Source organism: Esox lucius, chromosome 7 (genome assembly GCF_011004845.1).
Source record: "Esox lucius isolate fEsoLuc1 chromosome 7, fEsoLuc1.pri, whole genome shotgun sequence".
In the NCBI taxonomy this organism is placed as follows: domain Eukaryota; kingdom Metazoa; phylum Chordata; class Actinopteri; order Esociformes; family Esocidae; genus Esox; species Esox lucius.
In genome coordinates, this window is record NC_047575.1 from 11,548,735 (window position 1) to 11,564,966 (window position 16,232).

Below are 16,232 nucleotides of genomic sequence, written 5' to 3' on the forward strand. Positions count from 1 at the left end.
TTCATGCAGGGGCACATAGACGTCTTTTATTAATTATAACCAGAATCTTACAAAAACACAAACAACTGAGAGCAGAATATAAAGAAGGTTTACATTCGGTGTACATATTTTCATACCATGTCCCAAACATGAAAGTGAAAATCACACACTGCACTCAAATCTTCAATCTTTATGAGGCCCCTGATAGACTTATCACTGGATCCAACTCATCTGCTTCCTGGATAAGACAGAGTCAGGTGTTGAGGCGGATGGAACTAAGTAACAATCCACTTGTATAGGCTTAAAGAAGATCACTGGATGGAGTGAAAATACCCGAGATCTAGTTCTCATAGTGACAAAGCCAACAATTCAATCCTGTCCTTCAGAAATGACACAAAGCCTTGCAGGACAGACGTGCCGGTCAAGCCACTGTCTCTAAACAGTTCAGTGATGTTGTCCTCCTAAACAGTGAGGGAGCAGAGATGGGCTATGGCTTCCAGCCACTCAAACTCTCGGACTAACATGACACTGCACAAAACGGCGTCTCACTGCGAGGTTGGTGGCGGCGGGTCTGGGGTCCGTTTGGGTGAGGGTGCGGTGGTGACCATCACCGTGGATACGGACTTGGGGGAACCTGCTGCCGACCGCTGCTGCAGCTGCTGGGCCGGTACCGTATGGATACGGACCTGAAACACACACACACACACACACACTTCAGCTACTCTTACTGCCTGCTGTTCCTAACACCTGGGTCCGTCCTGTGTCCTAAACCCTTTCCCTTCAGCCGTTGCTTTGGGAGTGATTGTGTCTGACCTGTGTGGCCTGGCCCTGCTGCTGTAGCTGCTGTAACTGCTGTGCCGTGACGAAGCTGACTGGCTTGTTCCCAGCAATCAGCTTGGTTCCGGCCGGCATGGTGGTGAGGATGATGTTCCTTCCCAGGCTGCTGATACTGCACAGACAAAAACACTCTCAGTATATGACAGGCCCCCTACTGACACGGGGAGAACTGACATGTCATTAAACTAATAACAAAGGTGGACACCAGGCCTCGGTTTTGGTCTAAAGTTGAGGAAAAGGCCTGGAGAAATGTGACCGCTCTAGAATGAACTGACAGGGCTATGGATGCTAAGACTAACTGTTCATTATATCAAAACTGTAATTGTACCCAAGGATAAAATGGAGGAGAGACTGAATGTGTCTGTTTGTTAGTTATTACAGAACATATCTGAGATACCCCAGGCCCGGTTGGACTGAACTTGGGTGAGTGAAGTGTCATGTCACAGAGATCTGACATATAAAAAAAGACACCTATCTACCAAAGGCAGGAGCTATATTGATCAATTGAAATTTGTCAGTTACATGCCATATCTAAATTGGCGAAGCGGGGTGTTGTATCCTTAGTTGGCATGTCCAGTTTCCTGTTGCCTCTGACCATGTTTTGAGGATATAGTGTTTGTTTGCATTAATATTGCTTAATAACAGAGTACAGACAGATTTTTGGGGTTCATAGCCCTATATACTACAAAACAGGTTTGATAAGTTAGCAAGTTAACTCCAGGGAAAATTCACACATGGTTACCATCAACATTAAAAAATAATCAGACTCACTTGAAGCTATAAATAGGCTCCAATGATAAAGAGCATTTGGTGGTTTACTGAAAACATTTTCAGTTAACTGGATCCTATGAAATGGTATGATGTTTAAACATTCTATCTTGGTCATGTTGCATGTTTTCACTTTCTACAGAAATACTCTTTGGTATGTATTAGAAATATTATTAGTATTTTAGTTAACAATAAGAAATTTCTTCAAACATTTAAAGTCTATAAAATATTTTAAAATGAGGGTTAAATTGTTTACAATTTTGTGTCATAGTTTTTTCTGTTAATGCTACTCATGGTAAACTTGACTCAACACAAAGTGAAAGAGAGATGCGGTCAATTCCACTGTAACACAATGATGTTAAAAAAAATGTAAATATGCCAAACAAAGTCCATTGATTGCAAAGGTACAATAACATAACAAATGTTAAAATGACAAGATATGAATAAGATTATATTAACAATTTCACAAACAAATCCACCATAAACAAAACATTGTTCCGAATATAGAATTTTATAACAGAATGATGACAAAATCGTTCTTACCATTTTTTTCAAAAAGCTATTACATCTATCTACTCCAAATGTAAACTCAAAGATGTCTGCATGAAGATGAGAGTATCCGCTATGATATGACACCTCAACTACAGTATGTGAAGAGGAACACATCTGGTAACATGACTTACAGAATAACATCATCAGTCCTGGTTCGGCAAGTTACAGAAATGAATACATAACGTAATTCTCTTTATGGTGATGTATTCTGAATATTTCCACAGAAGGTAGAAATCTGGTGTATCCCATTTTGGGTTGTTATTCTAAACATTGGCTATTGTTCTAATGAGATCTGTTAGCAAATAAAACCACATTTGGGTGGTCCGGAACTGGACCAAATCTTTACAAGTTTGGACCACACAATACTGCCTGGTATTAGTATAATTTATATATCAAAGAACAGAATAGTTTAGTAGAGTGGTACTCTAGTGTGCTTTACTGTATTAAACTGCAATATACTTTGCTTTACTTTGTAGTCTAAACTTGAGAAACCGACAAGGTTAACTGTTAACAAGGTAACACTCCCAATGTAAACATGGGAATATCGTTTTTAGAAATCAGGCCCAACTTTAAATGCTATTTAATTATTTGTTAGTGCTTTAAGGCAAAACTACCATGTCGTTTTTCAAATATCTTTCATGCAAAAAGTGTATAAATGCTAGGAATGACCTGAACTTCAACTCTCCCGATCCTGTTGGGAGTGGCTGCGATGAGGGGTTGTAACTACAAATGGATATCATAGAATTTGGGAGAAAGGGAGGTAAAATTGGGAGAGAGATATTATAAAAATGTATTAGTGATGCATTGGTGATGGAATCAAAGCTGTCCAAAAATTATACATCTTATTACTTTACATTACTGTGATGAATTCCATGACTCCTATGTGACATAAATCCTGCAATCAGAACATTTTCCTATGATTACATATCTACAGTACGTTTAGCTCTGTTTCCATGTTAATCTGTTACCAGACAACTGCTGTATTTTCATTATGAAACATTGCCTCATATGATAAAGAAATTGGTGTTGACATACTATACGAAGTGCTTTAAAAAATATGTAACATCAACAGAAAATTACAAATGAATGACATGTCATGCAGGTTATAATAAAGCAAAATAAGTTAAGTGGTGGTGTATCTGTAACCAAATCTGTAACCAATTTAAGTTTTTCGGATTAAACAGATATATTTGAAAAGGGCTGTTAGTTCTAGGTTAAAGCACTAACAAATACAAACAAAAAACATACATATTCTTGCCCTGAATCTTAAAATGACCAGCAATTTTCATAGTAGGAGTGTGACTGTGTTATTCAGAACTTTTTCCTTTGAGTTCAAATGGTTTTAACCAGTACCATAAAAGTGGCCACGGTCTAGTTAACCACTTTCCAGTTCTTAGGCCGAGATATGCGCGCAATGACTGATCATTCATTAGATCAAACTTATTTAGTTTAGGTGTGTCCCAATACCAGAATGAGCCTTTAACACCTGAGTGGAGTCTTTGAAAGCTAATCTAGAGTAAAAAAGGAGACTATAAAAGGTATGGTGGGCTAGCACAAGGTATTAAGTTACTAACATTTCTAGAGATTTTTAACCACAAATTCACTGCAATTTTCCTATCTTCTTGTAGTCCAAAACAAGAGGAGTTTGAAGAACAGAGGGTTCTGGCACATTTCCACACCTGAACATAGCTAGCTAGAAACCTATTTAGAAAAATATTAACTATAAAGCAAGCAGGGAGGTAAGCCTATAAGTGCAACATTTACTAAAGTTAATACCTTTAATCTTAATCATTTCACTATTATTTTCTGTTTATCTGGCTATGCAAATGTGATGTGACTAGAAACAGTGACTACAAACAGACAGGCAGAATTGAAACGTAGTGGTTGTTAACTCTAGTTTCAAAGGTTGTCCTGGAGCAAATAATTTTGTAGGGCATGATTTTGCCCTACAAAAGTATTTTACAACTCATAATTTGCCTTTTAAGAGTTTACATTTTAAATATTGTACTGATAATATTAATTTTAAATGCATAGTAAAATATTTGCATTACTTTAAAAATAAAAGTCTGACCTGGAAATTGAAGCTAACTGAAGATGGCTAGACTCAGAAACACATAAGTTGATTAAACTTGTTTTCTACAATCCCCTTTGGATGGGTACAGATGAATTTTGCTCATGGACAATTTGTAGTTATATTTTTCAAGAACGGATATGGAGCTAAACTAAAACAAACATCTTTAGTTTTGCCAAATCAGCTTTTTTGTATAGCATTTAACAGTGGATTCATCAACTACGGACACTAGCTTTAAGGCTGAACTGAACTTCAGGACTCACTTGGTACTGATGTTTCCTTTCAGTATGGGCGTGGTCATCACGCTCTTGCTTTTCATTGGTTGGCTGAGGACAGACAGAGGCACTGTGATCCGGCCTGGAATCTTACCCTGGAGAAATGGGGAGAGGGAGAGAACCACCGGAAGGTCATTTCTAAAGTACAGAGGTGAGGCCTGTAGAGAAAGTTAACCCTCCCAACTGAAGCAAACTGTGACTGGGCCCGTGTTGAACGTCCCACTGAGCAGATGACAGGCCTGTTGCCGCGTGCCTTACCGGTTGCGTGGAAACAACTGTGGCAGTTACAGGGACCTGGCGCACCGTGGCCGTGGCAGTACCCAGGGTCAGAGCGCCCGAGGCGGACGGGGCCAGGGTCACCCCTTTCGCTCCGCCCACCGTGCCTGTGGCTATGGTGACGGTGGCAGCGCCGGTGGAGACAGGCTTGCTGCCGGTGGTGGCTGTCATGGTGATGGTTTGTCCCTGTTTCTGCGGGATGACCCCGAGGCCGGGCATGATCCGAATGGTGGTGCCACTCTTGGCGTCGGACGAGGAGACGCTAGAGAAGGTTCTGGTCTTTTGGTCGGCCATGGTGACGGCCAGGGTGGGCATCAGGCGGATGGTGTCCCCCGAAGCCTTCAACAGGGCGCCCCCGCCGGCCGAGCCCTTTCCGGTCAGAACGTCGCCCGAGGAGGTGGCCGGGCTGGTGTTGGAGTGGTGGGGCGGGGTCACGTGGAGGGTGGCCGATATGCTCTTGGTAGTGGCGGTTCCTAGCATGTCTGGGGTGAGTTTGACGGTGGTGACGGGCGACTTGGTGAGGGTGGCCATCATGTCCGGCGTGATCCGCAGCACCGTCTGACCTTTGGCGTCCGTGGTGATGGACGACGGCGGCAGGCGGAGAACGTCCTTGCCCTGGATGCGGAGATTCGTCGCCGTTATCGGAATGCCGGCTCCGCCTTGAGCCTTCATGCCCAGCTGGCCTGTGATGGCCACCTTCAGAGAGAGAAAGGACACATGACCACGAGACACAGGAAACATTCTCGACAGATGACAACATAAGATACGCCCAGGCGTCACTGGAAGGGTCTACGTTTAGTCTTTGAACGTCTCTCACGGGGCTGCGACGAGCGACCTGTTTGAGGATGTTTTGGCTGGTGACTCCCTGTAGAATCGCAGGGCCCACCGGGTTCTGCGCCGGGCTGCCGGGTGAGCCGCTCGGGGGTTTGGCCACCGTGACAGCAGTGGTCAGGCCCGACATGGACAGGCTGGTCTGTCCCCGGGCCGCCTGAACCTGGATGGGGCTGCCGGCCGACTGAGTCCTCAGAGGCAATGACACCACAGCCTGCGCACACGACGGGAAGGCAGAGGGGGAAGCCCAGAAATTACAGCACCGTAACATCGGCGGTTCAACACCCGGTAGAACTTAAACACACCAAAACCAGGTGAATCTCAGGCTAAGGTTTTAGCACTACTAAAACCCGGTGAGGAGGGTCAGTCCTCCCGATGGTCCGAACTGGATTGTGTGGTCGGTGTTAGAACGGTCAGCGATTCACCTGTGTGATGCCCTTGGCGCCCATGGTGACCGGGACTCTGATCTGGTGAGGCGTCTGGTGCACCAGTGTGGCCTGCTGACCGCCTGCTGTCTGGGCGGAGACCACTCGTACCTGGGACAGAGAGCCTGCCTGGTGGCCCATCACTCTGGCCGGGGGCTGGGAGGGGGCGGCCTGGGAGACCTGGCTGCTGGACAACAAGGTCCCCAGCTGGGGCATGGGGGGTGGAGACACCAGCAGGACGCTGAGGGGGGGAGAGAGCAGGACATTGGTACTTCCAGAGGTAACAGTGTGCGACGGCCCGTGGCGAAAGCGTGTTATACTGACCCGGGACTGGTCTTGACTGAATCGGGAATCCCGGATTTGGTGGGGGTCGTGGCGGCATGTGCGTGCGGTGACATGGGGGTTCCGGGGGTGCTGGGCGTCGGGGTGGTGGGGGACATGGGACCCCCTACATCTGCAGCTTCCAGGCCTCCGGGCGTCTTGCTGCCGCCCTCCTTACTAGCTGACTTCTAGAAGGTACAGGAGGGGTGGTCACCGGCAACACACAACCAGGACACAGTGAACACAATGAAGCTGTGGCTGGGAACCCTTTTCCTCCAGGGCACACCAACATGGGCTGGGTTCTAGCCTACTGCCATTTCAGCATGGTTTCCCTCTACCTTTCATATTATATATGTTCAGCTCCGGAAAAGATTAAGAGACCACTGCACCTTTTTCTTTCCTTTCCAAAAAAGTTGAAAAGGAATGTTTTGAGTGAGGAACCCAACCCATGTGTTAAATTTGCAGTGGTCTCTTAATTTTAACCCTTATCTTCCTCACTCAAAACCTTCCTTTACGACATGGGTCTCCTAATTTTTTCCGGAGCTGATAACTCACACACACACACCCACACCCACACACACACGTTTGAGCTGAGGACATGGGATGAAGTTGGACTCACTGGCTTGGATGGAGGTTTAGGTTTCTGCTGCAGTGTCTTTCTGGCTTTGGCAGCAGCAGCTTGGGCTTGGTGAATCTTCTCTGAATGGGGAGAGAATAACACGCTGTAGTTAGTGGCAGAATAACACGCTGTAGTTAGTGGCAGAATAACACGCTGTAGTTAATGGCAGAATAACACGCTGTAGTTAGTGGCAGAATAACACGCTGTAGTTAGTGGCAGAATAACACGCTGTAGTTAGTGGCAGAATAACACGCTGTAGTTAGTGGCAGAATAACACGCTGTAGTTAGTGGCAGAATAACACGCTGTAGTTAGTGGCAGAATAACACGCTGTAGTTAGTGGCAGAATAACACGCTGTAGTTAGTGGCAGAATAACACGCTGTAGTTAGTGGCAGAATAACACGCTGTAGTTAGTGGCAGAATAACACGCTGTTAGTTAGTGACAGAATAACACGCAGTAGTTAGTGGCAGAATAACACGCAGTAGTTAGTGGCAGAATAACACGCAGTAGTTAGTGGCAGAATAACACGCAGTAGTTAGTGGCAGAATAACACGCTGTAGTTAGTGGCAGAATAATACGCTGAATATGTAGTATTCTGATTTTATTATTATTGTATGAAAGTAGGCTTCGTTACAATTAAGCTCATACAGACAAGTTAAGGAACAAGAGAACATCCGTGTTTGGATTCTCAGGAAGTCACGTCCTGTCAAGACCTGTGACTGTGTAATTAGCCATTGGGCTTGAGGGAAGCTGTGATAGAGGCCCCTGGGTTGTAGAATAAATGCATTGTTCTAGGTTGACACGCCTATTGTGTATTGGTGAGAACGACCATTTGATGATGAGATGATGTATGGAACATTCAGAGAAAACTACGCTGCAATTCCAATAAATAACTCAATGTTCCTCTCCCTTGATTCGACTGGGCACAATATTATTATTTCACCGCTACACGGAACAGCTAGATTCTTACAAATAACACACTGGAGTTAGTGGTAGAATAACAGGCTGTAGTTAGGGGTACAATAATACACTGTAGTTAAGGGGCAGAATAATATGCTGTATTTAGTGGTAGAATAATACGCTGTAGTTAGTGGTAGAATATGTAGTATTCTGATTGTTTTACTATTGTAGAAATGTTTCTTTACAATTAAGCTCATCCACACAAGTAAAGGAACAAGAGAACATCTGTGTTTGGATTCTCAGGAAGTCACGCTCCCAGACTCTCAGGAAGTCACATTCTGTAAAAACTCGTGACTGTGTAATTAGCCTTTTGGCTTGAGGGGTGCCGCTAAAGTAGGTTTCGTTACAATGAAGCTCATCTAGACAAGTTAAGGAACAAGAGAAAATCTGTGTTTGGATTCTCAGGAAGTCACGCACTCACACTCTCAGGAAGTCACGTCCTGTCAAGACCTGTGACTGTGTAATTAGCCATTGGGCTTGAGGGAAGCTGTGATAGAGGCCCCTGGGTTGTAGAATAAATGCATTGTTCTAGGTTGACACGCCTATTGTGTATTGGTGAGAATGACCATTTGATGATGTGATGATGTATGGAACATTCAGAGAAAACTACGCTGCAATTCCAATAAATAACTCAATGTTCCTCTCCCTTGATTCGACTGGGCACAATATTATTATTTCACCGCTACACGGAACTGCTAGATTCTTACAAATAACCCAATGGAGTTAGTGGTAGAATAACCCGCAGTAGTTAGCATTAGAATAACCCGCAGTAGTTAGCATTAGAATAACCCGCAGTAGTTAGCATTAGAATAACCCGCTGTAGTTAGCATTAGAATAACCCGCTGTAGTTAGCATTAGAATAACCCGCTGTAGTTAGCATTAGAACAATCCACTGTAGTCACTGACAGACTAATACGCCGTAGTCACTGACAGACTAATACGCCGTAGTCACTGACAGACTAATACGCCGTAGTCACTGACAGACTAATACGCCGTAGTCACTGACAGACTAATACACCGTAGTCACTGACAGACTAATACGCCGTAGTCACTGACAGACTAATACGCCGTAGTCACTGACAGACTAATACGCCGTAGTCACTGACAGACTAATACGCCGTAGTCACTGACGGACTAATACGCCGTAGTCACTGACGGACTAATACGCCGTAGTCACTGACAGACTAATACGCCGTAGTCACTGACAGACTAATACGCCGTAGTCACTGACAGACTAATACGCCGTAGTCACTGACAGACTAATACGCCGTAGTCACTGACAGACTAATACGCCGTAGTCACTGACAGACTAATACGCCGTAGTCACTGACAGACTAATACGCCGTAGTCACTGACAGACTAATACGCCGTAGTCACTGACAGACTAATACGCCGTAGTCACTGACAGACTAATACGCCGTAGTCACTGACAGAATAATACGCCGTAGTCACTGACAGAATAATACGCCGTAGTCACTGACAGAATAATACGCCGTAGTCACTGACAGAATAATACGCCGTAGTCACTGACAGAATAATACGCCATAGTCACTGACAGAATAATACGCCATAGTCACTGACAGAATAATACGCTGTAGTCACTGACAGAATAATACGCTGTAGTCACTGACAGAATAATACGCTGTAGTCACTGACAGAATAATACGCTGTAGTCACTGACAGACTAACACACAGTTGTTCTTATAATCCTCATCAGATGAAATAGAGAGCAGCGCTCACCGAACTCCTCCTGACTGCGGTCGCGGTGCAGGTAGATCCACAGCTTGCGTCCGATGTCGTACTTCACACAGGGGTCCTTCTCATAGTGCAGCCGGTCCAGAGCTCCACTCACCACCGTGTTCACCTGTGGAAGACATCCCATAATCAGCTGCCTGGGCTGATCAGCAGACGTGACCGAACATCGCGTGTCAAACACCACTGGACTGTCGGACCTGAGCACTGGTGACGTCCGGCGCCAGGAACTGAGAGTCCTTCAGCAGCTCGCAGATCTCCGCCCTGGTCCCCTCTCCATTGGGCAGCCGGGCCGCGGCGTCGCGCACTGGGGGTGGGGGTGTTAAAACATCTGACCTCAGCCTAATGTGACTGCCTCACACAGCAGAGGCAGGTGTGTTGTTGACTGAGAAGTACCGTCTTACCCAGGGAGAGAATGGTGACGTAGGCCGGTCTGTCGGAGCGCAGCAGGGTGTGCTCTCTGGCTTTGTTGAGAGACATCTCCTTGTCGAACACACCTTTGACAGGCCCCACCACAGACTCGAAGCCATGCATCCGGAACGTGAAGGCTTTGTGTGGCTGGTCGTATCGCTGCTGCTCCTGGTGGTCAAGACCAGAACACACAGACGTATCAGGGTCACCGCGGACCAGGGGGTCATGTCAGACTTCACCTGGATCTTTCCCTCTACAGACGTTAGATCCAGAGGCTTCCGGGGATTATGCCTTAAGTTTGTTCTCTACTTCACACCAAGTCTCTGCTGTGCTCATAGAGTAGGCCACTCTGGCAATTGCAGATTGCAATTGAAAATGTCATGTATGCAAGGTCAGATTATGATGGTATTTCACACTACAGGGCCAAATAAAATAGCGTCGTATTGCACTGAATCGAAGACAAAACCACTACATTTTCCTGAATTTTCCTGGCCAAAAGTTTATGCAAACAAATACACAAATAGTCCATGCAGCAACATCATCTGCTTTAAAGTAATCTGAAAGTCATTCCAAACAACATAGTGTGAGTGAATTGTACACATGCATATGCTGCTCAGATGTTTCAACAATAAAACTCACCAGTGAATTATAATTCACGACTGACAGAGATTAAGGCAAGAAGACCCCCAAAACATTGTGCACAAATGAAGTTAAAGGCAAGCGCCCGCTGCCCCGAACAGACCCCGGACTCAAAACGTGGAGGAGAACACTAACCTGCACTTGGAAAACACGCCTCTCATCTCCAGTGCTGGGCCGCACCACAAAGTCAGTCCAACTGCTTGGTGGCGGAAAGAAGAATGAACAGCATTACAGTGAAACCCTGCCACTGCTGACGACACAGGCAGCTGTTTGAGGGAGAGCATCTGTGAAACGATTAACAGAGACTTACACCCTCGGAGTGGGAGAAGTCCTCTCTGACAGTTCCTCACATTCGGTCTGTAGAGGACATTGTTCTGTTATTAAAGCGGATTACAGAGAAATGAAAGCCACCTTCCTGACACGGACGAGTCTCGGACAAATGTTCTACCTTGACCACAACCATGTCCTTGGAGTCGATCCACAGCTGACACAGAGCATTCAAATCCTTCTCTCCATCCTGACTGGGACCTTCAAGATAGAGACAAATTGAACTGGCATCAAACTGCTGAAATACGATCATTTGCGGAACACGGGCGAAACCTTGGACAAATCTAGTTCCAAGTTTATTTATCAAATGCACCGAATAACACAGCGTCATCCTGCACAATTACATTATTGTGACATGGCACATGACATCTACGTAGTAAGAAATAAATAAAGCAAAATCAATAAAAACATTTTTTATATATGTTTTAACAGTCGGATGGGGAATATGAACAATAGGAGGTCTTACCGATCCATTTCCACTGCTGGGTAGCTTCTCTGAACACCACATAGGGAGTGAAGCCACTGGGGAGAACCATCATACCAACTAAATGAGAGTGAAGGAGAGAGACAGGAGAGAAGGAGAGAGAGAGAGAGAGAGAGAGAGTGAGAGAGAGAGAGAGGCATTGAGTGATGGAGAGGGTGATGATATGAGTGCTTTAATAATGCAGAGAAGCGGCGTTCACCTTTAGTCTCCCCAGCCAGGAAGTGCAGGGCCGGCAGCACCATCTCTGACCAGCAGGAGGCGGAGGAGAACCAGGGGTTTAGGGAACTAGCCGGAGACGTTTGCCACTGTTGGACCTTCTCTTCCAGCTAACAACAGGACACACACACAGGTCATTATATCCTCTCCAGTTCCAATACTCATCACCTACACCAAATAGCCCAGGGGGTTAGTAGAATGTCTACCAGGGGGATAGGAGAATGTCTACCGGGGGGATAGGAGAACGTCTACCGGGGGGATAGGAGAACGTCTACCGGGGGGATAGGAGAACGTCTACCGGGGGGATAGGAGAACGTCTACCGGGGGGATAGGAGAACGTCTACCGGGGGGATAGGAGAACGTCTACCGGGGGGATAGGAGAACGTCTACCGGGGGGATAGGAGAACGTCTACCGGGGGGTTAGGAGAACGTCTACCAGGGGGATAGGAGAACGTCTACCAGGGGGATAGGAGAACGTCTACCAGGGGGATAGGAGAATGTCTACCAGGGGGATAGGAGAATGTCTACCAGGGGGATAGGAGAATGTCTACCAGGGGGTTAGGAGAATGTCTACCAGGGGGTTAGGAGAATGTCTACCAGGGGGTTAGGAGAATGTCTACCATGGGGATAAAAACAACAGAAGAAAACCAAACTGACATACGCCATCCAGCAACCCTGACAATGTACACGATGTGGCTCTTCAGGACTCATGCAGGACTCCCTATTTATATTTTTATCATTTAGCAGACTTACGCAGAGCCACATTACTGTATACTTATGAATTTAGCCAGGATGGAATTCCAAGGTAACTCGGTAAGGAGCTGAAGCAGTCAGTCCAGAAAGGAAGACTACATATTTCAGATCCTCGTAACATTTTCAGAATGCCTCATAACAGTTGTGCGGCAATGTCCTGGTGTGGGTACAAATGACTGAATACCATGGCGGTGCTGGCGAGGCCTTCTATTCTTAGGATGTTTTCCAGCAGGTTGAAGAAGCTCACTGCAATCTCCTCCACCATGACGGGGCTGTTCTGCACCTCCTCCATCGGCCTGTAAATGGAGACAGAGGACAGCTGAGAACGAGTCAACTAAGGGAAAAGCATGGAGAGCAGCACCCAAATGAACTAACGATGACGTTCTCGTCAAAGGAATTTGATTCGATTTGGCACACGGCTGTTCTTTCGTTTTTAAGATATATTTTTTTTGTTTGCATTTGATTATTTTAATGACAGGACAGTAAGATGGAGAGGCTAGCAAGACGGGTATGAAAAGTGAGACGGAGATGAGGCCCACGGTTGGCCGAACCGGGGCTCGAACCCAGGCTGCACCAGACTCCAGCACCCACCAATGTTCCAAAACAAAAACAGCAACGCCACATCTCATCCGACGGTCAGGACAAGCGGACCTTCACCGTGGGATGAGTTCACAGACTCACTCTTCTTTGACACTGGCATCTGGAAGAGTAGCAGTAATGGTAGTGGATGGGACCGGGGCTTCTGAAGGTACCAGGTTCTCACAGGGTTCCTCAGACTCCACTTTAATGGCCCTCATCTTCTTCTTTCTCCTCTCCTCCCTCATTTTCCTCTTGGGCAGGGCCAGTTCAAACAGCGCTGGACGAACAAAGGCACAAGTCAAGACAGTTTCTACACTGCCTCAGTTGTTAGGGAATCTAGCTGAAGGAGATTTGTTTGGTTTGACGATTTCGGTGTTCACGTGCTCACCCAACATGGAGCCTTTACGGCCGATGTTCACTCTAGACATTATGTCACCCAGGTGGATGTCGGAGGTCATCAAGTCCGGATGATCCTGAGAAAATTAGTAGGATGGGGATACAAGGAACTGTAGTATACGATCAAACAGAAAGTCACCTCCTTATACATTCATCCCCTAATTTTTGGACGGCAGAACTCTGTGACGTTTGTGTATGGAGAAGAATTGAATTGGAGAGGCGAATGGTGATGTTTGTGTATGGAGAAGAATTGAATTGGAGAGGCGAATGGTGATGTTTGTGTATGGAGAAGAATTGAATTGGAGAGGCGAATGGTGATGTTTGTGTATGGAGAAGAATTGAATTGGAGAGGCGAATGGTGATGTTTGTGTATGGAGAAGAATTGAATTGGAGAGGCGAATGGTGATGTTTGAGTATGGAGAAGAATTGTGGAAAACTAACCGGCTGTCGTTTCCTCTTCTCTCTGTGTTTCCGTAGCATGGCTCTCATGTCCTTCTCTCCCAGTTCGGACTTGTCTGTGTGAGCAGAACCTTCAATCAGAGTCCCTGCAGTTTATCCACACCATATATGAATACAGCCGCTGCAGTGTAACTGACCTGTGGTCTTCATGTCCTGGGTGTACAGACTGGGCAGAACCCTGACAGAGACTCTGGGCGTGGGAGAGGAAGGACAAGAGGCTGCATCTGCGAACACAGAGGACAACCCATTGGACACTGTGAACGCTGACGGATGGCCAGTGGCATGTATGGTAACGCAACGGAACGCAACTCCACCAGTCCATCACGGCTCAGGACCGCAGACTCACCCTCGTCGCCGGACGAGGCATCGTTGTCCCCGCACTCCGCTTTAACTTCCCTCAGTATCCGGGACACTCTCCCCCGGACCCTCTGCTCCTGCCGCTCGCTAGGAGTCTGGGCGGGGTACCTTCTCTTCACAGTAACGCCCGGGCCGCTGCGGCCCGCCAACTCCAGCAGTTCCTAAACACAAGGAAATAACATACCTGAGTGTAAGGACCGAGGCCATTCCCCTTCGGCCTGAGGCGGACGCTTAAAGATGTCTTGCTATACCTTTCTTGAGACCAGGATCTGTTTGAGGAGTTTGTGGTAGTACTGCTGCAACGAGTTGAGCTGATGTTTTCTCTGGGACTTGGCACACAGCTGTCTGTATTTGACTACTTCTGGATTAAAATGGCCATCTGGGGAAAGCACAGGAGGCATGATGTCACCACCCCAAAACCTGCTCAAAATAAAACTGCCCAGGGAGCCCTGAGGGCTGCACCATCATCACTGTAACCCTGATTAAAGGCTGCTCCACAGTCAGCCATGAGCAGAGCGCAATCGGCTCAGTGTTGTCCGGTTTTGGTAGGGACGACAGGGTTGTTGCGTGTTCATTGCTCTGTAGCAACTACTTAAAACGGACGGTGTGTTAAGGTGGACTGCAACTTGTTAGTGCATATTTCGGTGAGAGCATTTGCACGAAAGTCTTTGCCTTTTGTGAGCCCACTGTGAGTTAACACAATGAAACATGATCATAACGAAAACATTAGATAACACTTAATTTGGGGGAAAAGGGGTGTACAATTTGATAGACATTTGGGGGCGGGATGTTACCTCTGAACAGTTTCTGTGCTAAGCTCAAGGGATTTCCAAAGCAGAAGTTATTGTTGTTAAACAGGTCCTTGATGGTGCGGTCCTGCTCAGTAGTGTTGTCTTCTGGAAACTGTGGCAGTAGTTGACGGAGATGCTGCCTCTGGTCATCTGTAAGCACTTCAGACCAGGTGCTTTCACTCAGCACAGAGAAGAAGAGTTCAGGCTGCTCACAAGAGAAAAGAAAAAGCATATGCAAGTGTAAATGCAAAAATAACCATACATGAAAAACAATTGATGTACAGCATTAGTGTCGTTAATCCACGCACGTCCTCAAGCAAATCTTCTGGAAGGCTCACTCGACAGTTTCCCAACATGCACTCTTCAGTGACGCGACCATTATTGCCCACCCCTGAGTCCAAGGGGTCTGTAAGCATGTGGTCAAGGGCATCCATTCTGATTTCCCTCCACAGTCTGAAAAAAATAGGAATTAATTGCATTAATATTTAATACCAGTCCATTGCACTGGAACTAGCTAGCTACGTCATTAATAACATCCACTCCTAGATAGTTAGTGTTAGCTAAAACTGTGTTAGTAAGCATTATCGAATTAATTTGTGAAAAACGGTAAGTAAATAGATATTAGCTATGTTCTAAAATGATGGGTGAAAAAAACATGTCAATGCGAAATTATCAATCGGAATTTTAACCGGCTAACGACAAGTTAGCTCGCTAGCTAGCTAAGTCTATGATGACAAACACCAGCAAAATTACGATTCAGCTGAGTAATGTGCACTTTCAATATTACGATCTAGTTACAGTAACTAGTTCGCAATGTCTGCTTAAACAATACATATTTTCCTTAGCTACTGAAACCAGAACTTACAGATTTACCTGAAAATAGAGCACAGTGGAAATCGAAGAGAACCAGAATTATACACTCAGCTGAGGGGAATCATAACAACGACGTACCGATACTGTTTCCGTTCCGTCTGCATATTCTTTCGTAGTTACCTATGATTGCCACAATCTGGGTTGCATTCCAAATATGAAATGTTCAGCCATGATACTTTATATATTATTAATTGTTATTAAATAAAACACCTTCAACATATTTGTTTATGTCATGGATGAGTCTTAATGGTTGTAGCTTCCAGCTGGATAATGATCCAAAT

At 45.8% G+C, this 16,232-nt stretch overlaps 1 protein-coding gene across 7 annotated transcripts; it reads right to left on the bottom strand.

The window, feature by feature from the left end:
* Positions 1-6: 6 nt before the first annotated feature.
* Positions 7-16,029, bottom strand: nfrkb (nuclear factor related to kappaB binding protein). Of its 7 annotated transcripts, none has more exons than XM_010870482.3 (27): positions 15,952-16,029; positions 15,387-15,531; positions 15,082-15,283; positions 14,539-14,666; positions 14,277-14,448; positions 14,068-14,154; positions 13,913-13,986; positions 13,464-13,548; positions 13,178-13,352; positions 12,681-12,792; positions 11,727-11,853; positions 11,510-11,587; positions 11,165-11,244; positions 11,027-11,073; positions 10,852-10,912; positions 10,071-10,245; positions 9,867-9,973; positions 9,655-9,778; positions 6,955-7,034; positions 6,339-6,523; positions 6,015-6,255; positions 5,576-5,803; positions 4,741-5,454; positions 4,471-4,577; positions 2,806-2,859; positions 793-928; positions 7-665 (listed from the first exon to the last, which is right to left on the bottom strand). In XM_010870482.3, the coding sequence occupies exons 2-27, from the start codon at positions 15,510-15,512 to the stop codon at positions 525-527; spliced, it is 3,846 nt and encodes a 1,281-aa protein (XP_010868784.2). In that variant the 5' UTR covers positions 15,513-15,531; positions 15,952-16,029; the 3' UTR covers positions 7-524. The 7 variants fall into 7 exon arrangements, with proteins under 7 accessions (XP_010868784.2, XP_010868785.2, XP_010868787.2 ...); XM_010870483.3 differs by having other exon boundaries at positions 6,339-6,520; positions 10,852-10,915; XM_010870485.3 differs by having other exon boundaries at positions 5,594-5,803; positions 10,852-10,915.
* Positions 16,030-16,232: the final 203 nt, after the last annotated feature.

Excerpts from the sequence above, each read along its gene's own strand:
- nfrkb (XM_010870481.3), bottom strand. The coding sequence starts at position 15,512 with ATGGATGCCCTTGACCACATGCTTACAGACCCCTTGGACTCAGGGGTG. Across the intron at positions 14,449-14,538 it reads AGATCCTGGTCTCAAGAAAG|GAACTGCTGGAGTTGGCGGG; the intron begins GTATAGCAAGAC and ends CCTTGTGTTTAG. Across the intron at positions 10,246-10,851 it reads GGCGTGTTTTCCAAGTGCAG|GAGCAGCAGCGATACGACCA; the intron begins GTTAGTGTTCTC and ends CTTGACCACCAG.